At 58.2% G+C, this 27,106-nt stretch overlaps 1 protein-coding gene and 1 long non-coding RNA gene across 2 annotated transcripts; both read left to right on the plus strand.

Moving 5' to 3' along the window:
- Positions 1 to 2,912: 2,912 nt before the first annotated feature.
- LRPAP1 (LDL receptor related protein associated protein 1) lies at positions 2,913 to 20,315 on the plus strand. The gene is made up of 8 exons (XM_002746030.6): positions 2,913 to 3,129; positions 9,006 to 9,150; positions 13,366 to 13,487; positions 14,567 to 14,687; positions 15,282 to 15,440; positions 17,110 to 17,192; positions 18,012 to 18,188; positions 19,847 to 20,315. Exons 1-8 carry the CDS (start codon positions 2,923 to 2,925, stop codon positions 19,907 to 19,909), a joined length of 1,077 nt encoding a protein of 358 aa, XP_002746076.1. The 5' UTR covers positions 2,913 to 2,922; the 3' UTR covers positions 19,910 to 20,315.
- A 3,032-nt stretch (positions 20,316 to 23,347) lies between these two features.
- Positions 23,348 to 25,287, plus strand: LOC144581847 (uncharacterized). Its single transcript, XR_013533219.1, has 2 exons — positions 23,348 to 23,928; positions 24,883 to 25,287. It is a non-coding gene; the product is annotated as an uncharacterized LOC144581847 (long non-coding RNA).
- Positions 25,288 to 27,106: the final 1,819 nt, after the last annotated feature.

Consider the following 27,106-nt stretch of genomic DNA (forward strand, 5'->3'; position numbering starts at 1 on the left):
TGACTGCGTTTGCTCTGTCTCTGGAGTCACTTCGAGAGGTCATTCTCCCTCTGCCACCCTCCGGGGGGTTCCTTTGCCTCCCTTCCCTCACATATCCCATATGGGGAACATGTGCTTCCAGCTAAGATGCAGTAACAGGCTGAATTTACCCGCCTGACTGAAACAACAGCTGGAAAAAATAAACGAAACGATGGCTCTAAAAATACTAGGAGAGCAGCAAAGGAGAGCAGGACATCACCCTGATTCCAGGCACCCGGGGTCTTCCCAGAACACATCGCCCTGATTCCAGGCAGCCGGGGTCTTCCCGGAAGAAATCACCCTGATTCCAGGCACCTGAGATCTTCCCGGAACACATCACCCTGATTCCAGGCACCTGAGATCTTCCCGGAACAAATCACCCTGATTCCAGGCACCTGAGATCTTCCCGGAACAAATCACCCTGATTCCAGGCACCTGAGATCTTCCGGGAACAAATCACCCTGATTCCAGGCACCTGAGATCTTCCCGGAACAAATCACCCTGATTCCAGGCACCTGAGATCTTCCCGGAACAAATCGCCCTGATTCCAGGCACCTGAGGTCTTCCCGGAACGCATCGCCCTGATTCCAGGCACCTGAGGTCTTCCCGGAACGCATCACCCTGATTCCAGGCACCTGAGATCTTCCCGGAACAAATCACCCTGATTCCAGGCACCTGAGATCTTCCCGGAACAAATCACCCTGATTCCAGGCACCTGAGATCTTCCCGGAACAAATCACCCTGATTCCAGGCACCTGAGATCTTCCCGGAACAAATCGCCCTGATTCCAGGCACCTGAGGTCTTCCCGGAACGCATCGCCCTGATTCCAGGCACCTGAGGTCTTCCCGGAACGCATCACCCTGATTCCAGGCACCTGAGATCTTCCCGGAACAAATCACCCTGATTCCAGGCACCTGAGATCTTCCCGGAACAAATCACCCTGATTCCAGGCACCTGAGATCTTCCCGGAACGCATCACCCTGATTCCAGGCACCTGAGATCTTCCCGGAACGCATCACCCTGATTCCAGGCACCTGAGGTCTTCCCGGAACGCATCACCCTGATTCCAGGCACCTGAGGTCTTCCCGGAACGCATCACCCTGATTCCAGGCACCTGAGATCTTCCCGGAACAAATCACCCTGATTCCAGGCACCTGAGATCTTCCCGGAACGCATCACCCTGATTCCAGGCACCTGAGGTCTTCCCGGAACGCATCACCCTGATTCCAGGCACCTGAGGTCTTCCCGGAACACATCGCCCTGATTCCAGGCACCTGAGATCTTCCCGGAACGCAACACCCTGATTCCAGGCACCTGAGGTCTTCCCAGAACGCATCACCCTGATTCCAGGCACCTGAGGTCTTCCCGGAACGCATCACCCTGATTCCAGGCACCTGAGGTCTTCCCGGAACGCATCACCCTGATTCCAGACACCTGAGATCTTCCCGGAACGCATCACCCTGATTCCAGGCACCTGAGGTCTTCCCGGAACGCATCACCGTGATTCCAGGCACCTGAGATCTTCCCGGAACAAATCACCCTGATTCCAGGCACCTGAGATCTTCCCGGAACACATCACCCTGATTCCAGGCACCTGAGGTCTTCCCGGAACAACGTAAGACACAATGTAAAAGTAAACTAGGGTAGGCCCAGTGGCCCGCAACTGTAATCCCAGCACTTTGCGGGGCCAAGACAGGAGGGTTGCTTGAGCCCAGGAGTTCGAGAACAGACTGGGCAACACAGAGAGACCTAATTTCTACAAAAAATTTAAAGAACTAGCTGGGGGTGGTGGCTCTAACCTGTAGTCCCTACTCAGGAGGCTGAGGCAGGAGGATCACTTTAGCCTGAAGGTCGAGGCTGCAGTGGGCCATGATCGTGCCACTGCGCTCCAGCCTAGATGACAGAGCTCCTGTTCCCACCCCCTCAAAGGAAATGAATTAACATTGATTTCTCCCAAGATGCCCAGGCTCTCTTCACCCACTTCGTCATTGCTCCTCCAGTTGGAAAGTTCTCCCGCCCGAGGTAAAATCCCGCCCGCCCTTGGAGGCCTTTTCAGATCATTCTTGCCAGAGGAGCTCCCCTTGGCCCTTCTCTGAGCCCAAAGCGGCCCAGCTGCCGTCTGTCTCCCTCCTTTCCCGCACTACCACCAGGGCACTGCCCAACTCACTGGCCAGGCCCCCAATGAGCGGACTAGGCTAACTTGGGCTCTGGGGTTTCCTAGGGTGTCGCGGGCTGGGGTAAAGCGCGCGAACCCCTGCAGTGCAGCAGGCGCGAGACGCGGCGCCTCAGACGCGCGCTGAGGCAAGGGGCTCTGGGACGTGGGGGGACGCCTGCGCGGCCGTGCGCCCCCGGGACAACCCGGCCTGCGCCCACCTGCGACCAGGCGCTCCGCGGAGGGCAGAGCGGGCTGCGCCAGGCTCCTCAGCGTCAGGCCGGGGCCGCCGTCCTAACCCCGCGACGGCACGAACACGCAAGACTCGGCGTCAGTGCGCGCAAGGCGGGAGGGTTATCAGGCTCAGCCAGACACGGCCCGTTTCCTGGGCTTTCCGCTCTTTCTGCGCTGCAGAGGGGGAAAGGGGCCTAGAGTCGTGCGGGTTCCGGACTCCGGTCTCCGGTCTCCGGGTTCTCAGTGAGGCCTGGTTACTGCTCCCGCCCGGCCACCCACATTCTCCAGTTGTATCCCCAACCCGACTCTGCAGCCTCGGGCCGCGCCGTGGTTGCCCGGGAAACGCACGCTCCTGCGCAGGGATTCCTGGGCTCTGGAGTCCGCCGGCGGCCTCACCGCAGCCGGCCGCTCACGGGAGAACTACAATTCCCGGGAAGCCGCGCGGCGAACGGGCGGAGAGGTGGGCGGGGCCTTTACCTGCTGGGGTCTCTGCGCCGAGCGCCAGCCGCAGAGGAAGATGGCGTCGCGGAGGGTTGGGTCGTCCCTTCGCGCGCTCGCGGCGCTGCTGCTGCTGCTGCTGTTCCTGCTTGGGCTCCGGCCCGCGGCGAGCCACGGCGGCAAGTACTCGCGGGAGAAGAACCAGCCCGAGTCGCCTCCGAAGCGCGAGTCCCAGGAGGAGTTCCGCATGGAGAAGCTGAACCAGCTGTGGGAGAAGGCCCGGCGGGTGAGCGCGGCCCCTGGGCGGCAGGGCGGGGTTCGGGGGGCTGTGGAGAGGGGCCTGGGGGCCGGGGCCCTGGTTGTTGGGCGCGGTGGAACGGGGCCCGGGGGTCAGAGGCGGGCGGGGCGCAGCCGGGGCACCTGCGCCCCACGCACCCTGTTCTTGGCACAGCCTCCTTCAAGTGCCAGGTGGGGCGCCCCGACCCCTCCTGCAGCGGGATAGGGACGCGTGCCGGCAGCCACGCCTTTGGAGCAGTGGCGGCCGGCACCCCGAGAGTCAGTGTGGCGTTCCCCAGCTTGGCCGGCCTGCTGACCCGAGCGTCGGGGCAGACCCAGGCTAGATCACAGGTCTCTTGCCTCCCAGGCCTTTGCCTCTTCCTTCACCTTATCTTCTTATGTGGGGAAACAAGAAAAACACGATGTTGGGTAGAAAGACGTGTCCAGGGACGGCAGGAATCCCAGGAGCAGGCCCGTTCTTGTTCATTTGAGCGAGAAATGAGGAGATGGGATCGATTTAGAACGCATAAAACGCGACCTTGGGAATGCTTAAAGTCAGCCTTAGCAGCGCGCTTACCTGACTTTCTTCATTTGAGAGATGAAGGAACTGAGGCCCTGAGGGGAAAAGGGCACCCCCAAGGTCGCTCAGCCAGTGGCTTCCCGTGACTACAGCTTCCTAATTGCGTGACCCTGAGCCAGCTTCTCTCTTCTTTGAAATAAGGTTACTTCATATGTTAGGTGTGGTCCGCGTTCCTGAAATGGGTTTTTACAAACTATGCCCACCCTCTGGGCGTCTGTCAGTATCTCATCTAAAATGCAGAAGTTAGATTAGATCTCTGTCTCAGTATTCCAGATTTAAGCATTCCTGAGTCTTTTGAGAGGGAAAGTAAATGATTTGCAGAAGGAACTTTGGAACAAAAAGGCAGAGGAGAAACTGGTGGGGGAGGGCATGCGTGGGGCTGGGGATTGATGCCTGGCATCAACTCCACTGGCCCTTCCTGAGCTGCTCTGGGGTCCTGCAATCAAGCCGCAGCGTGACCTTCAGCCTGCAGAGGTGGGAGAACACTCAGCTGGAGCAGTAGGGTAGCTTCTTGGAGGAAGGGACTCTGGGGACACAGCTGGGTTTGGATGTGGTGACTGCCTCCCTGTGCCCGCTGCGCTGGGCATCTGTTGAGTGGGTAGAGTTCCTCCACAGGATGAGGAATGGGGAGCCAGGAAGAGACTCCCTGACGATTGGAGGTGGTGCTGAGGAAGCACACTCTGGCCCAGGAACCCCAGCGGCTCCCTTTGCTTTTGGCTCCTGGCCCAGGTCCTCCACCTGCCCTGCAGGCCACCCTGCTGCACCCAGCCTTACCTGCAGCCACCTCCAGCTGGTCCTCTGCTTGTGTCAGCCCAGGCCCCCGGCGGCGATACGCCTGCCCTCAGGCTGCCCCTGTACCGTCTTGGGTGCAGGGTGCTCACCTGACCAACTTCAGTCCTGGGTCAGGTCATGTCTCCTGAACCTCCCCCGAGGTCCACTGGGCATGGTGCTAGGGCAAGCTGCCCACCTCGGCTTTGGACTGAGCCTTGGGCTAGATGGTCTTTCTGGCCCCTCTTAAGTCCTGAGCTTCTCGCTGGGGGCAAGTCTTCTGCTGAACACAATGTGAAGTTCTTTGTGATGAGGGTGTTTGGGTGTTTGGGGATTTTCTGTGTCTTTGTCTTCCCCTCTTTCAGAGAGCCTGGTACTCTGGCAGGCAGGCCCATGGAGCCCATTTGTCTTGGTTTTCCTTCTAGATAACAGGAGCTTAGAGGGTGGCTGTGCTGGGAGAGAGTTCTAGCCCCCAGCCAGGTGTGCAGGCGTCAGACCTGGACTGACTAATGGAGACAGGTCTGCAGAGCGGGGCCCTCAGAGCCCCATCCCATCTCTCAGGCCACCTCCCCTGCTTGAGAAGGGCCTCTGAAGACAGGCCAGGGCTGCCTCCACAGGCACCTAGGACCCGCCAGGCCAACCCACAACCTCACAGCAACTCAGCAAGGTTGTGCCCTTGTCGACGGAGCTCAGGTGGAGGGAGCTGGGGTGCAGTGGCTGGGCTGGAAGGAACAGTGCAGCACCGCCCACCGTGGTGAGACAGGCGCAGCGTGTCAGGGGGCCGGGGTTACCGCCACAGCCTGCTCCTCAGGGTGGGTGCCTCGTGGTCTGGTGCAGGCACGCCGGTGAGCACTAGCAGGATGATAGCAGGCCTCTTCAGGTGCCCTCTGAAGAGGCGGCCCATCGGCCATCCTGGTGCTGTTGGAACCTGCGCAGGCTGAACTGTGCTCTGTGCGCAGGTTGACAGCTGTGGCTTAGCTGTGGACCTGGGGCCGGGGTTCCTGGGGCGTTAAGAAGCAGCAGCAGGTTGCTGGAAAGTTCCAGAGCACTCTGCTGGCACGCAGGTGCTGCTGTGTGAGGAAGGACCGCTGCTGAGGTCCCAAGCAGTGCTGGGCCCCTGGGTCTCGTCAGGAGGGCACGGCCAGCTCCGCTCGTGTCTGAGGACACAGGTAGGTGTGAAGCTCCAGGCCCCACGTCATCCGTGGGCTGAGCCGGCTTTCTTCCCTGCGTGCGGCCCCTGGCTGGTGATGATTTGCCCCACTGCTTCACGTTCGACAGGTTCTTTTCTGCATTTGGTTTCCACAGCGCAGTTCTAACTTGATGCGTTAACATTTAACTTGACAGAGGTGAAAGAACCCAGAAGTAGGGTCCAGGGCCTGCACGTGGCCCTCTGGTCTTCCCCTGCATGGAGCCAGGGCTGCTTTCCGTGGCTGTGCAGCCAGGCGGGCCCCTTCCGCGCCAAGCACAGCAGCCTCTATCGGGAAAAGGGGGCTGATTTTTGTGAGACACGCAGTGTGCGATTTAAACCCTCTGGCGTCTGAGAGTTGGGGAATCAGAGGGAGAAAATGACTTTCCCTGTGGATTGTAGATTTTACAGCCCACTGAGCATCTTGCCTTGATTCTCCCAGTGCCCTGGGGAGGCAGACAGGAGGAAGCCATTGAGTGAGGGCCACAGGTTACAGGGCATGGAGCCTGCCAGGACGGGCCCACGGCAGTCACAGGACACCTGTGTCCTCTCCCCTGCAGCCCAGGAGGGCAGACCCAGGGCCCTCACTGCCGGCACACACTCCAGAGTGTGGGCCAGTAGTGCCTGCCCCGGGTCGCTGCTTCTGGCTCGGCGTCACTGTGTGCAGTGCAAGCACAGCAGGTAAGAAGCCTTCCGGGTAGCAGCAGTCATGGGGAAGTAGAGATGGAAGCAGACCTGTTCCTCTAAGAGTTTGAGTCACAAACAAGATAAGCAGGTGTGGGCTCCCACGCACAGACTGCTCCTCCTGAGAGCTCAGCGTCACTCAGGTGCCTTGTCCTGGGTCCTCCTGCTGGCAATGCTCAGATCAGAACTCGGTCCTCCTAGGGCCTCCCAGTGGACGCCGCAGGCAAGTGTTCAGGGCACAGAGGGGCACAGGGAGGAGCTCTGAGAAGGGGCAGGTGGATGAAGCTGGCTGGATGAGAGGCATGCAGGTGGGGTGTGTCGGAGGCGCCAGGGAAAGGGTTTTCAGGTGGAGGCACAGAGCGTCTACCAGGAGGACCCTGGACAGAAGACTGCCCCCCGGGACCACCGACCAAGGATTGAGAACCTTCTAGAGAATCAGAGGCTTTCCTCTGCCCTAGGCCCTGCCCTTCATTTGTGCCTACCATTTGTCTTCTTTTTACTATTGGGGGACTTGCCTCAGTGATCTGAATTTGTCTCGAACTAAATTTTAAGCTCCTGGATGATGGCTCCTGTGTGTCTAGGGCAGCTGAGGAGTCAGGCTGGGCTCCTGAGGGGACAGAGGCTGGAGCTGATAGCCCAGCGCCGAGCTGGAGACGGGGCCTGTGGCCAGGGGTCTCCTTCCTCCCAGGCCAGCACAGACTGAGCTGCAGGGAGCCGATGGGCTCAGTCTAGATACAGGCAGAGTGAGGCCAGGAGGTTCTGGGGTGCGGGGTGCTCCAGACAGACAGAATTGGCTTCGTGTGCAATGGGCCTTGAAAGAAGCGCGTGCCCCTGGGAAGTAGGGCCCTGAGGGCTCTGCCGCAAGGGAGCGTGGGGTGCAGGACACTAGAAGGCGGCTGGCTCTCAGCTGGGCACCCCCGAGGATGCGCGCTTGATTGAAGTATAACACACATACTTTGGATGCTAGCTTGTGTTGTATTTATGTTAGAAGATAGGTGATGAAATATACATTGAAGGTTAATCTTTCAAACCTCTAAGGGAAAACAGACTCTGTATTGAAACAAGCACGATGAGACACAGGCATGAAGACACACTCAGAGGTGCAGGAGCTTCGGTTCCCGCCCAGAGCCACGGGCGGCTCTCCAGGACAAGCCCTGGGGGAATGTGAGAAGGCAGGTGCTCCAAGAAGGGAGGAGCCTGAGAGCCCAGAGACTGGGGCATCTACAGCCCACAGCGCTGAGTGGTTCCTTTGCTACAGGACTCCGCAGAGCCTTTCCTGTGCGCTGTCACGGCACAGACATGGCTGCAGTGCCCCAGTGAGCCAGGACGGCACCCTGTCCTCCGTGCACCCTGGTCCCATCTCATGACAAGTTCTGGTTCACACGGCTTGGCCGCCTGCCCTGCACAGAGGAGTTCTTCGCTTCCCTGAAGGGCTCGCCTGCCCCATCACACGCCTGTTAGTGGCCGGGTCAGAGCAGAGGCCAGCATTCCTGATAGTGGCCGTGGCCCATCGCACGCTTGTTAGTGGCTGGGTCAGATCAGAGGCCAGCGTTTCTGATGGTGGCCGTGGCCAGTGGTTTTCATTCTACAGCTTGCCTCGGCCACGTTGCGTTCTGGCCCAGTCATTCTAACGTGGGACACTCTTGGCCTAAATCCTGTCTAAAACCAAAAATCAGTGTGCCAGCGGTCACCTCATCCCCTTCCTTCGCTCACCCAGGGTCTCAGAGCTAGGTGGGCAGGGTGGAATGAAGGAAGCGTGGGCTGTGCTGTGGAGGGTGCAGGTGGGCTGGGAAGTCCCTCAGCCCCAGCACAGCAGCTTGTTCCGGGCCCCGCCAGGGTGCTTTACTCCAGCAGGTAAATGAGAGGGTGACAGATTCCTGCTCCACAAGGATCTGGGGCTGTGTAAGCACCGTCCCAGCAAGACAGGACCGTAGTGCACTTGAGCGGTGGTGACCAAGGGTCCTTGGGAAATGAAGATGTGGCGGATCTGAGATGACAGTGATTTTTTTTAAAAAAGAACCTCTAGGTGTGTGTGTTCTTTATTTCCTCCTCGCCCAGGACCTCAGGTGCAAGTGCAGGTGTCCAGCAGGCAGGCCGTTGACACCTACTTGGAGGGCGAGCGCCTGGGTCCCTACTCCATGTGTCCTGTTCGCTCCACTGCTGCCGGTGTCCCAGGGCGGCCTGGATGTGATGTGCTAGATTTGGCTGTCAGTGTTTAAGATGTCAGGTGGAAGTTTTCTATAAACTTCAACTTTTACTCCCTGTAGTTGAGTTTCTTTTCTTAGAGTTACACAGTATAAGGGAAATGCAGGGGATATCTTCTTCCCTCCCTATTAACCCAAGTGCCTGATGCCTGGCCCCAAGTCCTGGGGTGGGAAAGTCGGGGCATCCTGTTATGGCTGGACAGGAGTGGGCAGCTGCTGGCAGTGGGGAGTCCCTGACGGACTTGGGGTTTCCAGATCGTAGATACAGATGGGCCTAGGGACTGGTGTCCATGCAGTGTTCTTGTCTGATTGAGAGGGTTTGAATCCAGCTGACACTGACCCTGACTCCCCCTCTTCCTGGTCTTCCGGAACCTCCTGGTCGCAGCCTCCTCTGAGGTCAGTTTCCCACTGCGTCCTGGTCCGTCCTGCTGGTGGTTCACAGGCCCCTCTGCTCTCATTTGCAGCTCCATCTTCCTCCCGTGAGGCTGGCCGAGCTCCACGCTGATCTGAAGATGCAGGAGAGGGACGAACTTGCCTGGAAGAAACTGAAGCTCGAGGGTCTGGATGAAGACGGGGAGAAGGAAGCTAGACTCATACGCAACCTCAGTGGTACGCTTTTTCTTTTTGATGTGGGGCGGCTCTTACCCTGAATGCTGGAGACCAGCAGTGTCGTGCACTTCAGATTCTGTTTCGGATTTGGGGATGTTTGCATTATGCTTCATCTGGATATCCAAAATGAGCCTCCCCGAGCATCCTGTCAGTGCCCAGAAGGTTTAGGGTTTGGGGTGGGAGCTTCCAGTCGTGAGGGAGGTGGCCGCTGGCCTCAGTGCTGCAGGCCACGCCTCTGACTCCTTGGTTCTTAGCCAAGGGGCCTGTTGGGTGCAGCCTGCGGGGGCTCTACTCTGTGCACAGATGCACCCTTGGCCATGGCCTTAGCTTCTTCGCTGTCACAAGTGCCATTGGCACACTGGAGGGAGGGCCAGGACTGCTGTGCTGGGCAAGGAAGGGGCCAGAGGACAGGCAGCAGGGCGCTCTGTCACCCCAAGGAGGAAGCAGGCCCACCCCAGCATCTTGAAGTTTTGAGGACGTGTTCCGGATATTGTCGGAATAGATTCCTAAGTGTCAGAATGGACGCTGCTGTGATGTGGTCAGTGAGCCTCTTGTCACTGGGTATTTCAGGACAAGGCAGGATAGTTGCCTGCTTGGTACCAGCATACAGAAGCCAGGAGGCTTTTAAATGACAGCGTTGTGACTGTTCCTTTTGGACCCCTCTGCTCCACCATCCCCCTCGCCACGGGCCCACTGGCAGGGCACCAGGGGGATACGGGCATGCACCAGGGCAGCCTGTGGGACTGGGGTTGGGGCTGCTCCAGGGAGTCGCATGCTCAGCCGCCTGCTATCATCTATGTGTGTGGCAGCCACAGGGGCTGTTGCACCTACACCAACTGCTCCCCCCGGGCCAAACCCCAGGCACTCCTTCCCCAATCCCCATCCTCCCCCGCTGCCCCCTGTGTGACCTGGGCCCCGGCATAGTCCCCCCAGCCCCCCACCTGTGTTTTTCTCCTCCTGTCTCAGGACGGTGGCTGTGAACCAAGTGGGATACTCTGAATTGGGGGTGGGGTGGCCCCAGAGCCCTGGCCATGCCTGAAGTCTGCTGTGGCCCTGCTTTTGACACGCACTGGTGGCCTTAGGCATTGCAGCGCCCAGGTTGCCTCTGGTAAGGAGAGGAGCTGTCTGTGGAGTCCCTTCGTGACACCTACTCCTCGAAACTGTCGGTCGTCCCATTTGACAGGCTTAAAGAGGGAGTCACACAGCCCAGTAGTGCAGCAAAGACCCGGAGCTGGGGTGTCCTGACGCCGAAGCAGGGTTCTCTTCCCGGCCACCCCTCTTCTCACATCGCAGGGATCACCAGACCTGTCACGTGGCTGTGCCCAGGTTAAAGGCCGAGGGCCGGCTTCACTTTGCTAGTTTATGTGGCCACGTTCAAGAGTGTGGGGGGGACACAAGCCAAGACATGGCAGCAGGGAAAGGAGAGACACTTGAAATGATTCCCCACCGGCGTATCTAGAGGGCCATTCCGAAGGGCCAGGACAAAGCCTTTCTGGAGGTGCCCCCCCCAGCGAGAAGGGACTGGCTGTGTCGCAGGGCGGCGCTCCAGGCCTGGAGGAGACGGAGGAGCTTGCAGGGGGCACAGAGGTGGGCGCAGGAGGCGGCTCTGGCCTGGACCGAGTCCAGGTCTGTGGGCCAAGTGGAACCGTCTTGTTTTCTGCCATTGCCGAGTGCCCTGGCAGAAGACTTGGTGGGACCTGAGAGCGGGCATCCAGAGGCAGACCCTTCCCACGTTCAGGAGAGAGGCCTGTCCTGGCCCACTGCCCACCGCCTTCTGGGGTAGCCCCTGTACCCCCAAGGTTGATACCATGCCTGGGAGACCAGCCACAGCTAGGTGTGCCTGACCAGCACACTAGTGGGCCAGCCCTTGGCTCCCCCCATGCTGAGGTCTGTCCTGAGATGGTCCGCGCTCTGCTCTGCTCTGGGGTTTGCTCTGCCATCCTCACCCCTCACCGCACACCTAGGACCCCTTCACTCCCCAGGCAGGGAGTGTGGGGCAGAGTCCATCTTTTCCAGATGGGGAGTGTGGGGCGGGGTTTGTTCTCCCTAGGTGGGGGAATGTGGGGCGGGTCCGTCCTTTCCAGGCAGGAAGTGTGGGGGGAGTGTGGGGCGGGGTCCGTCCTCCACAGGAGCTCTGAGGGCTCAGTGCTCCTGAGGCCGCCTCCAGCTTCAGTGCTCTTTGACCATTCCTTGCAGAACCCGGCACCTCTAAAATCCAGAACCTTCCCTAGTCTCTGCTGCTGATTGCAGCCCTGGGCATTCTGCCTTTTGATGGGGTCTGACCAGCCACTTTGGATTTGTACGGAGCCCGAGGACATGGCCCACCCTCCCTGTCTCCCATCTCCTCTCGGGCTCTGGAGTGCACAGCCCAGGGTTGTGACCTCAGTGCTGCTGGGCAGTGGCTGCCCGCGGTCTGGCAGGATGGCCCTCACTCACAGGCAGCACCAGTTCTGAGGCCAGGAGGCATCCAGGCCACCTTTTTAAACAGCGTGTGTTCTCATGTATGTATTTAGTCATTTTCCCCTCCCCACCGCCGGTACTATTTGTTTGTTTGTTTATTTTTAAAGGTAGGGTCTCACTTTGCTGCCCAGGCTGGTCTTGAACTCCTGGGTTCGGACAGCCCGGCCTGAAATGGTTATTTCTGACATAAATTCCTTGCCACGAAGAATGACCCAGCAGGGGATTGAGTTTTGAAGCATGCGTCCACGGGACCCGTGCCCAACGCTGGCAGCTCTTGATGGCTGTCAGGAGAGGCAGCTTTCTGCAGTAGGAAGACCACAGGCTGGTTTTTCAGACTTAGGAAGATCATGAGTGCTTCCAGCTGGAATACGAGGAGCACACGCTGCCCGGCCCGGCCCGGCCCGGACACCCCTGTGGCCCAGGCTTCTGGATGGAATGAGACAGGAGAGATCCGAGGCCTGGCCAGTGTCAATGAGAAAGGAGGCCTGAGGCTTCTGGGGTGTTCCTGGGGCAGGGACACTCCCTGGGGCTGGCAGTGACCCAGGATGGACCCTTGGGAGAGGCACAGGGGTGGGGCCTGCTGAGCCCGGAGCGTGTGGAGGCCCCACTGGGAGTAGTTCTGTCCAGTAGGATCATGGGTGAAGGCCCAGAGGAGTCCACCTGGGTGAGAGGTCCTCGGAGTGGGGGGGGCAGTGTGAGGCGAAGGAAGGCTCCACGCCCTTCCTCTGGGAAGGTGGGATTAGGAGCTTGGGAGAGGCCCTCTCAGCCGGGAGGGGAAGGCAGGACCCAGTTCTATGGGAGGTGAGGCCCTGGGAGAATTCCTCCAGCCCCCAAGAAAGGGCAGAAAGGCCCACCACCAGCTAAGGAGGCAGGTGGGGCTGCACAGGCTCCAGACCCGGGGGACCTCATGGAGGGCCTATCGCACAGAGCCACAGCGAGGGCCTTGGAAGTGGGAACTGGGCCTCAGGAGAGCAGCTTTCCGGTGGAGGGGAGGCCAGCCCCCAGGCTCTGCTCTCCTGTCCCAAGCACCAGACCTGTCCACAGCCAAGTGCTGCCAGCACCAGGGCCCATGTTCAGCACCTGCTTTCATGCCGTGTTGGTGGCAGCGTGTGGTGACAGACACAGCCCACAGATGCCGAGGCCCCTGGGGAAGTGGGGCTGGGGAGCCCCACATGAGCAGATCCTAGAGGCCTCCCCAAGTGGCTGGGCCACTGCACGCCGCAGACTAATTATCTTCCTGGCTGCTGCCAGTAACTTAGTTAGAAGCTGCTGACACTGAAGTTTCTCCTTTAGAAACTGTTTTTCCTCCCAATAAAAATAAGATGTGGGCTATCAGAAAGCCCGTCACCCTGCACACTGCAGGTGGCCTCTGCCCTGTGGTCGTTAGAGTTTGCCCCATGGCAACAGGTGAGGCTACAGATTTTGTTCTTGAAAATCTGTGCCACTGGTCTGCAAAGACAGGCGGCGCCCAAGCCCCCAGCCGCTTCCGACAGCCACGTCCAGAGAGACACAGCTTGGTGGAGGAGTCCAGCGGGGGTGTCCCGTGAGTCACCAGACCTGTCCCTAAGCCCTGGGAGACCGCAGTCCCCACGCTTGTTTACGTTCTTGTTCCTGCCAGATCCTCAGTGGTCATCCAGGAAACTTCTGACAAATGAGAGGCACACCTGTCTCACCCACTGTGGCAGCCCAGCTGTGTTGGCTGTGGGCTGGTTTTCACAGGAAACCATATCAAATAGAACCTCCCCTCTCTCCTAGTCATCCTGGCCAAATATGGTCTGGACGGGAAGAAGGACACTCGGCAGGTGACCAGCAACTCTCTCAGTGACACCCAGGAAGACGGGCTGGATGACCCCAGGCTGGAAAAGTTGTGGCACAAGGTACTCCTCGATTGTTTCCATATCTTGCAGAATCTGTGCCGTCATGTCGAGTGTTAAGGTGGGGGCTGTGAGGGGCGGTCTCTGCTCTGCATGGGAGCCGGGGCTTGGGGGAGTCTCAGGAAGACAGTGGTTTCCTAAGGAAGCCGTTCTACCGTCTTTCTGTGCACGTCTTCAGCTTCCCTGTTTAGAAAATCCCTTGCTCTTTCAGTAAGGAGTTCTGTTTGGCAGCTGTCAGAGCTTCAGCTCAGATCACGTGTAGTTACGGGGTCATGACATAGCATGGGCTGAGCTGTTGACTCGTGTTTTCGATTTAGTGAGTGGTGCTGTGCACTTACCTCTGTGATTAGCAAGGTGCCCTCGGCCAGGGGATGGTGTGTAGGGCTGGGCTTTCACCCTGTGCCTGGGAAGGGTGTGGGGTGCTGGTGTGGGGCCAGGCCCTGGAACCTGGTAGGCCATGGCAGGGCATTTACCTGCTTCAGCTCCCCCACTTCCAGCAGCTTCTGCTGCAGAACAGTGTGTCTGGATCGTGTTGATTTGGGGCCAAGAGTTGGACTTCTCATCCCAGCCCAGCTACAGCTCATTGTCCTCAGCCAGGAAAGGTGGAGTCAGTGGAGGTGGGCAGAGAGGGAGAGCGGGTCCTCTTTGGCCTCCCTGGACATGTGTGATCCACGTCACCCCCCAACCAGAGGCAGGTGGGATGACAGTGAGGGGCTGGCAGTGGTCCCCCTAGGAAGATGGCCTTGGTCTCCTCACCACCCACAGCCAGGAGAGCCGGGCGAGCCTGTGGACTACCGGGCTGCCACCCTGTCCCCTCCTTGGGATCTGTTCCCCGCCCAACCAGTTCCGTAGCCATCCCCGTTGAGCCTGGACACGTCTTAGAGGACAGCGGTTGCCTGCCAGCAGCTCTTCCCCAGTTTGTTTTTTGTTTTCCTGCCCAGGAGGGTTGTGAGGGCAAGAACCGGGCCCAGCACTCACACGTGGGCAAGGGCCTGCCTGGCCGGGGGAGTAGTCAGCTGATGAGCGGCCCCAGCCACAGGAGCCCAGGGCAGGTTTCACTCTAGGCCTTGTCTCCCCCTTAGGCAAAGACCTCTGGGAAATTCTCCAGTGAAGAGCTGGACAAGCTCTGGCGGGAGTTCCTGCATCACAAAGAGAAAGTCCAGGAGTACAACGTCCTGCTGGACACCCTGAGTAGGACCGAAGGTGCTCCCTCCCCGGCCCCTCCTGCACGCGGGGGCTTGCGCTCGGCTGGCAGGGAGGAGGCACCGGACGCCGTCTCCCAGGGTTCCCACCAGACTCGTGAGTGGGAGGTTGCGGTGCGGGCAGGGCCGGTTCTGAGCGTCGCCCGCCTGCGTTTGGTTGGATAAACCGAGTCTTACCAGTGCCTGTCCCCACCATGGGCACAGCTGCCGCCTTTGCCAGGCCTGAGCTTCACTGATGGGTCCTTCATTCTGGACTCTGGACCCTCCCCAAATAGTGCCTTTCCCACCCTTCAATGTTGGAGTAAAATGGAGGAGGTGACCCAGCAGAGGGGGTGGGGGCAGGATCCCGAATCAGCCCCCAGGGGTCCTGATTGCCCAGTCATCACTGAAGGCACCACTTGGCGTGTGTTGCAGCGTGGAAAGGAAGCGGTCCCGGTGGTCATTTCTGTGGCACTGCTGGACTGCAGAAGGGGGGACGTTGTCAGTCAGAAATGAGAGCAAGTTTGAGCTCCCCCGCAGTGGGCATTTTAGATGGTGCTCTGGGTGGGCAGGGTGAGGGGTCCCAGCCTCATGGGTCCTGCCCCGGGTTTTACAGAAATCCACGAGAACGTCATCAGCCCCTCAGACCTGAGCGACATCAAGGGCGACGTCCTGCACAGCAGGCACATGGAGCTGAAGGAGCGGCTGCACAGCATCAACCAGGGCCTGGACCGCCTGCGCAGGCTCAGCCACCAGGGCTACGACACCGAGGCTGGTGAGTGCCCGCCAGGACTGTCGCTTCCTGAGGACGGGGCTGTCTCTGGTTGTGTTTTGGGGTCGAGCAGGCGAGTGCTTGGAACCACGGGCACCTGGACCTGTGGGCGCAGCGGAGGCCCTTGGTGCACTGTCTACCCAGGTGTGGTCACAGGGCTCACTGCCAGCAGCTGCTCCATGAAGGCCACTCACCGTCCTGGGCCCTGTTCCTGGAGACTGGCAGAGGGTGGTGGCAGCGGTGGGCCCGGGAGCAGCCCCTCCTAGCGTCTCCCCAGCCCCGGCATCGAGCCTCCTGCCATTCTGTTGTTGGCTGAGAACAGAGACCGCTTGTCAAGCACAGCTCTGTGTCCATCTCATGCCACCCGCACTGTCTGTTAGTCCCCCTCAGCTCTGCAGGGACAGGGCACCCGATCAGGCCACAGAGCACGTGGCTCTATCTCAGCAGCTTAGTCAGCCTGCACCGCAGGCCCTGGGTGGCCGGGCCCTGTGCCACTGCTTCTTGCCCAGGACCCAGGCCCGAGCCTTGAGCAGGGTTTACAGCAGCCTGCCGGCCTCCCTCACACAGCTTCCGATTCTGCTCCTCATCCTCCAGGAGCACACTGAGCATTGCCTGCGTGCCAGGCCCTGCTCTAGGCTGGAGGAGGCAGCCGCCACCAAGAGATGCATTTGTGCCCTCATGATGACAAGACAGCGGGGCTGGTGTCTGACCCCGGTGCCAGCCAGAGCCACCACCTCCTCTCCAGGATGGCACCTGCAAGGCCTGGCCAGAGGCAGCCTCCAGCATGGCAATCAATTGTGTCACCTGCATGCTCTTGGGCGGGACCCCTCACCGCCCACCCCCAAACCCGGGCTCTCTCAGCTCGATCTGGTGCTGGTAATGGTGTCAGTAGGAGGCCTTGGCCGTGGTGGGGGTGCTGTACCACCCCATAGGCTACTGTGCAGTTCACCGAGTGCCTGTGTTAGAGAGACCCACGTGAGCCTGGCTACAGTCCATGCAATAAGGGTGACTCGGCCCCACACACTCCTCTCCCACCTCGGGCTGTCCCCAAGGCAGCTGCACCCAGCACCTCCTGCAGTTCTCTTTCGGGTCTGCCTGGGCCTTCCAGCAAGCCCTGCCAGTCCTGGGCCCTTGGTACTGAGCAGGAAGGGTCAGCAGAGGAAGGAACGGGGCCACTCTTGCAGGGCTCCCTGGGCAGGTGGCTCCGAGCCACTCGCTCCTGGATGGAGAGGGGTGACAGCCCCGGCGTCTCCCACCACATCCCCTCGTGAGCACAGGGTCCTGGAGCCGACTTAGTTTGCCTGGCTCTCCCTGTACCTCCCTCCGGACCTGGGTGAACTTGGGGCCTCTCCAGCAGGCTGCCCTCCACCCTCTACCAACTGCTTCAGAGGCAGCCAGGCAGGCTGTGGCGATTCCCAGGCTCTGGAGCAGACAGGTGTTTCTGGACACAAAGGAGAAGTGGTCGCTTGTCTGAGGGGCAGGGAAGCCACATTTCAGTGAGATCACATGAGTACACAGCAGGCGCCCTGTGCCCCGTAGGACTCTCAGTGCATGTGTGCCCGCCTCACACACAGGCCTGCACACCCTCACAGGCTCCACGTGCACTTCCCACAGGGCTGGCTGGGGCGTGCACCTGGGCACTGCTGAGACCACTCTCGCTCCTCCCCTGCAGAGTTCGAGGAGCCCAGGGTGATTGACCTGTGGGACCTGGCGCAGTCCGCCAACCTCACCGAGAAGGAGCTGCAGGCGCTCCGGGTAAGGAGACAGCCCTCTCCTGTCACATTCTCCTGTGGTGAAGATGCCCTTGCAGTTTCTTCCTTAACCACTCATGAACCTGTTTTGCTCTTATCTGCACGGGACCTCATGTTTCAGAGGTGGGGCCACAGCCTGGAGGGAGGCCCTTGGTTCCTTTGTGCATATTCATGTCTGAGCGTGGGCTTGGTGTGGGTCCTGTGGATGGTCAAGGATTGGTCGGAACTCGGCCACAGCATGGGGGGAGGGGACCAAGGATAACAGCGATCCTTTGGGGGTATCACGGCTTCCTGAGACGGGGACCCAGGGAGGGAAGGAGACCACCTCAGGTGGCAGGGGCTCCTGGGGCGTATGGAGTGCCGGATCTTTCTGAGGGTGGAGCTGGGGGCCCTGGGTCGGGTGCAGGGTTCAAGGCAGGGCAGGGTGCCTGCAGGAGCTGCAGACCGGCCGAGGGCTTGCCCAGGCAGGCTAGGGCAGGTGCAGAGCAGCTGCAGCAGAAGCACAGGTATGTGTAGGGTCAGCCGCCTGGGCAGTGGAGGCACAGCAACTGGACGTGGGGTCAGGCCAAGAACAAGCCGGAGGTCCCCAGATGGGCAATGGGCCAGCTTAGGGCTGCCGAGGAGGCTCAGGCTGGGACCCAATTGCTGGGTTGATGGTCTCCCAGCTGCCACCCCCTCATTGTCCATGTCACTGCAAGGCCTGTCCTGCCCTGGGGACGGCATCATCCCTTGGGGTCCGTTGGCATCCCTTGTTTACCCAGGACCGCGAGATGGTATGGCGAGCATAGGGCGGGAAAACTCACCAGTGGGAACCTTCTTCCAGGAGGAGCTCAAGCACTTTGAAGCCAAAATCGAGAAGCACAACCACTACCAGAAGCAGCTGGAGATCGCGCACGAGAAGCTGAGGCACGCGGAGAGTGTGGGCGACGGCGAGCGTGTGAGCCGCAGCCGCGAGAAGCATGCCCTGCTGGAGGGGCGGACCAAGGAGCTGGGCTACACGGTGCGCGCAGTGTCCGGGGCTGGGGAGGCCACAGCTCCCTCACCGGGAAGACAGGGTTTCCCCTGGACAGGGTGTGGGCTCCACGCCGTGGTCTCTCTGTCCGGGTTGAACCCCGGGGCTGCAGGTGTGTGGGGCGCTCTGCGGGCATCGATCGAGTCAAGTGCAGCCCCGCGACCCCAGATGTGAGCGCAGGCCTGGGCAGGCCACTGCCTCGTCCTCTGCTGTGACCAGGATGGATGCCCACAGCCAGCCACGAGTCAGGGTACTTTCCAGCCCTTGAGACTGGCGAGCCCCTTCCCCACAGCCCCAGGTTAGATGTGAGGAGAGGGGGAGCAGAGCCCCCCCAGAGGCTGGAAACCTGGAAGCTCATGCCAGTGCCTTCCGGATGGAGCTGGGTAGCTGGGGGTCAGGGCGCGTGGGAGCCCCATCTGTACCTTTTAAACTTTAAACTGCAGGCATGTGTTACCAGTTCAGAAATAGGAAAGGCCTGAAAAATAAATGAAGGCAGAGGTTCCAATAGGAGAGGGTGGTGTGGGTCTGCCGGCGGAACGCGCCAGAAAGTAGCCTGCGGCCCAGCACCCAACCGTGGGCAGGAGCTCAGGTCCGGGGTGGGCACCACCATGTGGGGGTTTGCAGGGCGCCTCCAAGACGCAAGGATGGGAGGTTAGCCTGCACCTGGCTTCACTTGACCACAGCAGAGCACGGTGTTGGTTAGCAAAGCTGTGTGGTGCTGCCTCTGAGACCCCACCCGGGTGGGCAGAGGTCAGAGGGCAGCTGAGAGGAGGGACCTTGGTGAGTTACTGGCCCTGAGCTGCGGGCTCCTGTGGAGAGGGAGGAGGTGCCCATGAGCAGGGTTTGTGAGAATCTGGGGAGCCACAGTGAGCCCCACCCAGGCTGGGCTGACAGGGCACCCACCACCACTGGGATGGTGTCTGGGGAGGCTCTGTGCCGCTATGGTGTGAGGAGCTAGAGGTCCCTCTCCTTCCCTCCCAGGTGCCTTTCCCAGAGCCCTGTCCCAGTCCAGTCCTCCCAGTCATTGTTTCGGCTCATGACAGGCTCACACCTGTAATCCCGGCACTTTGGGAGGCTGAGGCGGGTGGATCGTCTGAACTCAGGAGTTCAAGACCAGCCCGGGCAACGTGGTGGAACCTGTCTCTACCAAAAATTCAAAAACTTAGCTGGGTGTGGTGCTGTGCACCTGTGGTCCCAGCTACATGAGAGGCTGAGCCAGGCGTGGTGTTGTGCACCTGTGGTCCCAGCTACATGGGAGGCTGAGGTTGGAGGATCACTTGAGCCTGGGAGGCGGAGGTTGCAGTGACCTGAGATCGTGCCCCTGCACTCCAGCCTGGGTGACAGAGCCAGACCCTATCTCACAAATAAATAACAGCATGGGCGGATCACAGAGACCCTGGGCTTTCCTCTTTAGCAGGAAGTGCTGCTGGCTGGTCGTTCCTAGCGTTCTTGGTGGGGGGTTTCCTAGTTGGTGTTGAGCTGCTTCTGCGATTTATCCGTGAGCATTTCTGGATGGGCTCATCATTGGAAAGTCAGGTGCATCGGGCTGGTGCCCTTTTGGATCGCGCAGCTCCCGGCGTGACTGAGCCCACAGAGCCGGCCTCGAGGCGTTCTGTCCCCAGCTCATGAGGCGTTTTTGTCCCCAGGTGAAGAAGCATCTCCAGGACCTGTCCAGCAGGATCTCCAGAGCCCGGCACAACGAGCTGTGAAGGTGTCGGGAGCCAGCCCGGCGGGGGGCGTGGACTCCTGGCCGTGGCGTTCCCGTGGACAGCCCACCATGAGGGTACAGCCCGCCTCAAGGGTGGCTGGGGCTGGCACAGGTGTCGCAGCAGGAAGGCTTGTTTCTGGGGACTGCAGCCGCTGCTGTCCCGACACAGGACTTGGTGGTGGTCACGTCAAGGTCTGAGATCGGTCTAGCTCTGACCGAGGGGGCTTGGCTTCCGCTCAGCATCAGCGTGGCAGTCACCGCCCCGGGAGGACCTCCATGTCTACCCACTGTGGGTCTGCCAGTTCTCTGCTAAAACAACACAGTTACAGAAAAAAATCTTACACGTCTGCCACTGGAAGTTCTATGTACAGAGTCCTTAAAAATTATAGTGCAGTATTTAAACCACCCATTGTTGGCTGGTCACTGAGTGTCCTGGTGGCTCAGGCTGGAGCCAGTGCTTGTGAAGGGGTCGCACCACAACCAGCTTCCCCTCTGTGCCCCATGCGCCTTTGCAGCCAGCCACCTTTTCCCGTGTGACAGCCCGGCCTGATTTAAAGCCAAGAGCGCTTGAGGCTGAGGGGAAGATGGCAGAGAAGAGTGCCTGGTCCCATGGAGGGTCAGAGACTGGCCTGGGGCAGCATCTTTCAGGTCTCCTCACCTCTGCAGCTCAGGGAGCTTGGGAGACCCCAGTGAATCCGCAGGGCCTCCATGCTCCTAAGTGTGCTGTGTAAATGCTCCATCTCACAGGGATAGGGACCAAGGCCTTCCCCCGACCACAGCTGATGGGCCGGGCATTGCTCAAGTCCGGTTGGAGTGTGGTTCCCATGTTTATCTCACACAGGTAGGGACAGCCACCAAGGCCTTCCCCTGACCACAGCTGATGGGCCGGGCATCGCCCAAGTCCGGTTGGAGTGTGGTTCCCATGTTTATCTCACACAGGTAGGGACAGCCACCAAGGCCTTCCCCTGACCACAGCTGATGGGCCGGGCATTGCCCAAGTCCAGGTTGGAGCGTAGTTCCCACTTCTGAGCCTGGAAGAGGCCCCACCAGGCATATTGGGTTTGGCTGCAGCTGGATCTTGGCTTGACTTGACATCTGCCAAACGCGAGCGTCCACTCAGCTAGCATTTCTAAGAAAGGTCGAGGTTAAAGGAGGCATGCTGGGAGTTGGCACATCGGGTGGAGGGCCCCAGGTTACGGCATGTGGGTGCCTGTTTCTACGTGGACTCCATCCGGGGCGGGTGACCTTCCTGGCCTAGTGCGCCGGCCCCAGCAGCACCCCTGTGTCCCTTCAGCACAGGAGCCTCATCAGGCCTCCCCATAGCATCCACCACGCTGTCCCTCTCAGGCAGGGCTGGGGTGATCGTCCACTCAGACGCCCAAAGAAGCACTGTCTGCCGGGATCTCCATGCAGGAACCCACATGCAGGGCACAGCCCTGGGGCCTTCACAGTCTTGGGGGTGGGGATGACAGGCCTGGGGGGCTGGGCCCAGGTTGTAGGTGTGAACCATGACCCCCGGCCACCACATCGTCATGGCTACAGTCGGGTTTGTGGTAAACCCTGAATCCCTGCGGTGTGCGTTTTCCAGCTCTTCTTTTTAAAGATTCTTACAGCTGTTTATGTCCTTGGTGTTTCTGTATACATTTTACAATCAGCTTCTCGATTTCTACCAGGAAAAGCCTTCTGGGATTTCAGTAGCCATTCCCTTGGGCGCATTTTTGAATACCTTTTCTGAATGTTTTGAATACATGCTGGGAAGAGGCAGCATCTGAACAGCATCCAGCCTTCCGAGCGGTGACTGCGTGTGGCTGCAGCATTTAGCTCTTCTGACTTCCCAGCAGTGGACTGGAGTTCTCTGTGCCTGCGTCCAGCCGCTTCCCATTCGATGTGTTCCTAGGTGTTCCGTGTGCTATTGAGGACTGTGTTTTGTTTCATTTCTCACTTGTCTCGTGCTTTAATCCTGTGCCCTAAAGTCCTGTATTGGTCGTGGCGGTATTTCTGTGGACTTAGGGTTTCCGTGTGCGCACGTGTGTCCTCTCACCGTGGCTCTGCTTCCCCTCTGCAGTCTGTGCCTTAGCTTCTCACTGCCCGGGTGAGGTGAGCTGGTGCTTCCTTATCTTATTCCCAGTCTCAGTGAAAATGGACACGGACACACACACACACTGTTCACCACAACTGTTTCCAACTGGGTGTTAAACCGCAGAAAGGAAGCAACTCAAATACCCACCCGTGGTAAAGTGCATTAAAAACAGAGCACGGGACAGGCACACAATGGAGTACAGCACAAAAAGGAACACGCTTCCGCTACGCTTGCAGGTATCTTCCCGGCTCAGCGGCGGGTTTTCACTGCACCCACGGGTGGGAGAGGTTCCGCGTTTGCCGAGGGCTTTCCCCGAATCCGTGCTGAATGTGGCCGGCTGCCTCTCGTGCACCTAGTGAGATGCTCAGGAGGTGGCTTGCTTCCCGCATGACTGGTGAACCGCCGACTTTGCTCAAGTCCGGTTGGAGTGTGGTTCCCATGTTTATCTCACACAGGTAGGGACAGCCAAGATTTAAAGCTTGTACTCAAGCACAAGATGACCTGGCATTTCTGGGTAGGTCCCTGTGGCCGTGTTGCATTGTTCTCCACGTGGCCTGGTAAGATTTGCTCATGCTGGGCTGAGGACCTCCTGTGTATGAACGCTCATGAGGGACCCCGGATGCTGATCTTCATTGTCTTGTCACGTGAATGTCTGTCAGGGTTTGATACCACATTAAGTTGGCCTGAAACAATTTTGTCATGGTTTGTAAGGAGCGGCATTATTTGTTCCATAGAGATTTGATGGGTGAAGGCATCTCTGCCTGCCATTTTCTTTTTGCTCAGGTGTTTCATTACGAACTTGATTTTTTAAAAGTAAACATGAGACCAGGTGCAGTGGCTCACACCTGTAATCCCAGCACTTTGGGAGGCCAATGTGGATGGATCACCTGAGGTCGGGAGTTTCAGACCAGCCTGGCCAACATGGTGAAACCCTATCTCCATTAAAAATATAAAAATTAGCCAGGCGTGATGATGCGTGCCTATAATCCCAGCTACTCCGGACACTGAAGCAGGAGAATCACTTGAACCCAAGAGGTGGAGGTTGCAGTGAGCCAAGATCATGCCACTGGACTCAGCCTAGGCAACAGACGAGGCTCCATCTCAAAAAGAAAAAAAAAAATAGACATGAGACTTTTAGATTTTGTTTCTTCCTTTGTCATTTTTTAAATGATAGATTTGTCATAGAATTTCATCTAAGTTATCAAAACAATTTACATCAGTTGTTCAGTGTCTTCCTCTCTACTGTGCAATGATGTTCATTTTCTTTTTTTTTTTGAGACAGAGTTTCACTCTTCCTGCCCAGACTGGAGTGCAACTGTGCGGTCTCAGCTCACCGCAACCTCCGCTTCCCAATTCAAGCAGTTCTCCCGCCTCAGCCTCCCATAGCTGTGATTACAGGCACACGCCACCACACCTGGCTAACTTTTTTTGTATTTTTAGTAGAGACTGTGTTTCTCCATGTTGGTCAGGCTACTCTCGAACTCCTGACCTCAGGTTTTCTGCCCGCCTTGGCCTCCCAAGGTGCTGGGATTACAGGCGTAATCCTGGCCGCCGTGCCCAGCCGGGATGTTCTTCTCCCATTCCTGCTGTTGGTGATTTGTGTTTTCTTTCCCCCGCTCAGACTAAGAATTTATCATTTTTGCAGATATTTTTCCACAGAAAGCCCTACTTTTGGGTTCATTGATTTTTTTTTTCTATTGTTTTTCACTGACTTTTGCTCTTTTTATTCTTAGAAACTTCCTTTCTTCCACCTGTTTCGTGTTCAGTTTGCTCCTGTCTGAGGCCCCTATGACAGAGGCTTAGATGACTGATGAAGAACAGGAAAAGATTGGGCAGTGCAGTTCAACGCTGGACCTACTCAAGCACACGTGCAATGTTTTCACGTTGACTGTGTACTAGGACCCCAAGCATGTCAGCCGTTTGCAGAAGGTAGCGTAGAGGTAAATACACACTGTGTGGATAAGTCATGAAATCACTTTCTTTGGCGAGAGTGCAACTGAGGAAATCAGTAACAAAAGACAGCTAAATACATGTGATTTTTTGTTTCGTTTCACCCTGGTGACAGGCCCAGCGCCTTTTGGTGTGCTCTTGGCCATATGGGTATCTTCCTTAGGGAAGAGCCTACTTGATTCTTTTTCCAGTTTAAAAAACTGGGTCTTGGAAGCCTTGCCTTCTTCGTGAGTCAGGACCTTACGTCTTGCCCGGGCTGGAGTGCAGTGTTGGGATATGCTCACTGCAGCCTCCCACCTCTGTCTCCTGAGAGGCTGGGACTATAGTCATGCCACCACTATGCTCTGCCAATTTAAAAAAAAAAAAGACTGGGTCTTGCTCTGCTGCCGAGGCTGGTCTCGAACTCCTGGTATCAAGTGATCCACCTGCCTCCACCTCCCAGAGTGCCGGGGTTACAGGCGGCTGAGCCACCATGCCCAGCCTGGTCTTAGACTTCTTCCTATGTCTGGGTATGAGTCCTTTCTCAGATATGTTGTGAATAATTTCTCAGTCTCTCGCTTGCTCTTTTACTTTTTTTTCTGAGACGGAGTCTCGCTCTGTCACCCAGGCTGGAGTGCAGTGGCACAATCCCAGCTCACTGCAACCTCCGCTTCCCGGGTTCAAGCAGTTCTTCTGCCTCAGCCTCCCATGTAGCTGGGATTACAGGCCTGGGCCATCATACCTAACTGATTTTTTTGTATTATTAGTAGAGATGGGGTTTCACGATATTGGCCAGGCTGGTCTCGAACTCTTGACCTCGTAATCCACCCCCCTCAGCCTCCCAAAGTGCTGGGATTACAGGTGTGAGCCACTGCTCCTGGTTGCTATTTTACTTTGAATGGTTACTTTTGAAAGCAGAGGTTTCTAATTTTGATGAAATTCAATTTTTTTTCCCCCTGTTCTAGTGGTCTTATTTTCTCATCAAATTGAGACTGGGGAAACTACAAAGCAGCGAACCAGGGTATATCCTCCTTTTAAAAACAGCTTGAGCCAAGCATGAGTGGCTCCCGCCTGGAATCCCAGAACTTTGGGAGGCTGAGGCGGGCATATCACATGAGGCCAGGAGTTTGAGAGCAGCCTGGCCAACATCAAGAAATTCCATCTCTAGTAAAAATACAAAAATTGATGGTGTGTGGTGGTAGCATCTGCCTGTCGTCCCAGCTATTCAGGAGGCTGAGGCCCGAGCATCACTTGAACCTGGGAGGCAGAGGTTGCAGTGAGTCAGGATCATGCCACTGCCCTCTGGCATGGATGACAGAGCAAGACTGTCTTTTAAAAAACCTGAAAATTAAAAAACACCTCAATAATGATGAGATGCAGTGATTTTTTTTCCTTCCCTAAGCTGGGCCTAGAGGTATGTCTAGGTTCAACTCCTCTGGGGCTAGAAGACAGGAAGGGTGGCATTGTCCACCTTGACCAGGGCAGGCCCAGCCCGGCCTAGCCTGCGGAGTTAGCATCCATCTGTGAGGTCTCCTCTGCCCAGGAACTTGGTGGCTTCCAGCTCCATCCCGACAGAAACCTCCCCAGTGCCTTGCAGAGCTGTAGTTCAGGGCGGTAGTGTAGACAGACGGTCTTGGGGTAGCCAGTGGTGAGGCGGCATGTGGGTTAGTGGGGCAGCTGGAAGCAACCTGAGCCGTGGTGTCACACCAGGTGCAGTTGAGGATGCAGGGATGTTCTGGCCGCAGGAGGCCCCTGCCTGGCCCGGGCAGCTGCGCATGTGGATGAAGAGCCGCTCTGAGTGTGCTTGGTGAGGACGTACACCCTACTCTCAGACCGCTTCTTCCAAAGGACAGGCAGCAGCCTGGCGACGGGCCTAGGCACCAGGGGGAGGGGCTGGACTTGGAGTTGGGTTGGGTGGAGTCGCCCTGCATGGGGCTCCAGTGCTCTGGCTGCCATGCCTGCTCCCACACCACAGCACCACAGCCGCCATGGGACCCGGGGGCTGGGGCTGAAGGGCCCTGGAGCCAAACTGTGCAGGACGAAGCCGCCTTCTTCCTCATGTCCTTGAGCTCAGGCACAGCCTGCAGCTTAGCTGGCCCACCACGGCTGTGCGCGTGGCAACTCGTGATGGCCTCTGCTGTCACTAGCCATCCCAGTGTCTGAAGTCTCCGCTGGTCTGTTCCTGTCTTTCCATCTGGGTCACTTGTGGGTCATTTTGTCTTCCATGCTTGGTTTGTTTGGTTTTTTTCTAGAGATGGAGTCTTGCTCTGTCGCCCAGGCTGGAGTGTGTTGGCGTGATCTCAGCTCACTGCAACCTCCGCCTCCCGACCTTAAGTGGTTCTCCTGCCTCAGCCTCCTGAGTAGCTGGGACTACAGGTGCCCACCACCACACCTGGCTAATTTTTGTATTTTTAGTAGAGACAGGGTTTTACCATGTTGGCCAGGCTGGTTTCGAACTCCTGACCTCAGGCAATCTGCCTATCTCAGCCTCCCAAAGTGCTGAGATTACAGGCATGCACCACTATGCCTGGCCTAATTTTTGTATTTTTAGTAGAGACAAGGCTTCACTATGTTGGCCAGTCTGGTCTTGAACTCCCAACTTCAAGTGATCTGCCCACTTCAGCTGCACAAAGTGCTGGGATTACAGGCGTGTGCTTCTGTGCCCTGCCTGAACTGTTGAGTATGAAGTTATTTGGGGGTTTGAGAGCTGCTATACGGATCACCCTCCCAGAGAGGGCTCTTAGCCTCTGAGAGCGGGTTTGGGGCTGAAGTTTTCTGACCCACACGAGTCATGCTGACCCCTAAAGGGCCAGGCCAGATCTTTCCAGGTTAGGACTTTCCCCACTCACACTCAGGAGAGGGCAAGGGGAGGGCCTGGATTTGGGGGCTTCGGCTTGCTACAGATAGGCGCGCCCTTCAGACTCTCACCTGAGGCAGGCCTGGAGCCTGGCATCCGCCCCACCCCTCCACCAGCCCCCCCAGGCCCTAAGCCTCGGAATCCTGGACGGGCCAAGCCCTGGGGCAGCGGTGCTCAGTGCTCACAGCCTTCCTGGGCCCCTGGGTCCCTCACTTCTCTTGTTGGTACCTTGCTGGCCCTTCAGATTCCCACTGCTCTTAAGGAAAAGTTCAGTGTTTGCTGCAGCATGTCTGCCCGCAGTGTGGCGGCTCGTCCAGGTACCCTAGCCTGTC

This window comes from Callithrix jacchus, chromosome 3 (assembly GCF_049354715.1).
Source record: "Callithrix jacchus isolate 240 chromosome 3, calJac240_pri, whole genome shotgun sequence".
NCBI classification, from domain to species: domain Eukaryota; kingdom Metazoa; phylum Chordata; class Mammalia; order Primates; family Cebidae; genus Callithrix; species Callithrix jacchus.

Coding starts and splice junctions, on each gene's coding strand:
- LRPAP1 (XM_002746030.6), top strand. CDS start 2,923: ATGGCGTCGCGGAGGGTTGGGTCGTCCCTTCGCGCGCTCGCGGCGCTG. Junction 17,193..18,011: donor AGGAGCTGCAGGCGCTCCGG/GTAAGGAGACAG, acceptor ACCTTCTTCCAG/GAGGAGCTCAAGCACTTTGA. Junction 18,189..19,846: donor CCAAGGAGCTGGGCTACACG/GTGCGCGCAGTG, acceptor TTTTGTCCCCAG/GTGAAGAAGCATCTCCAGGA.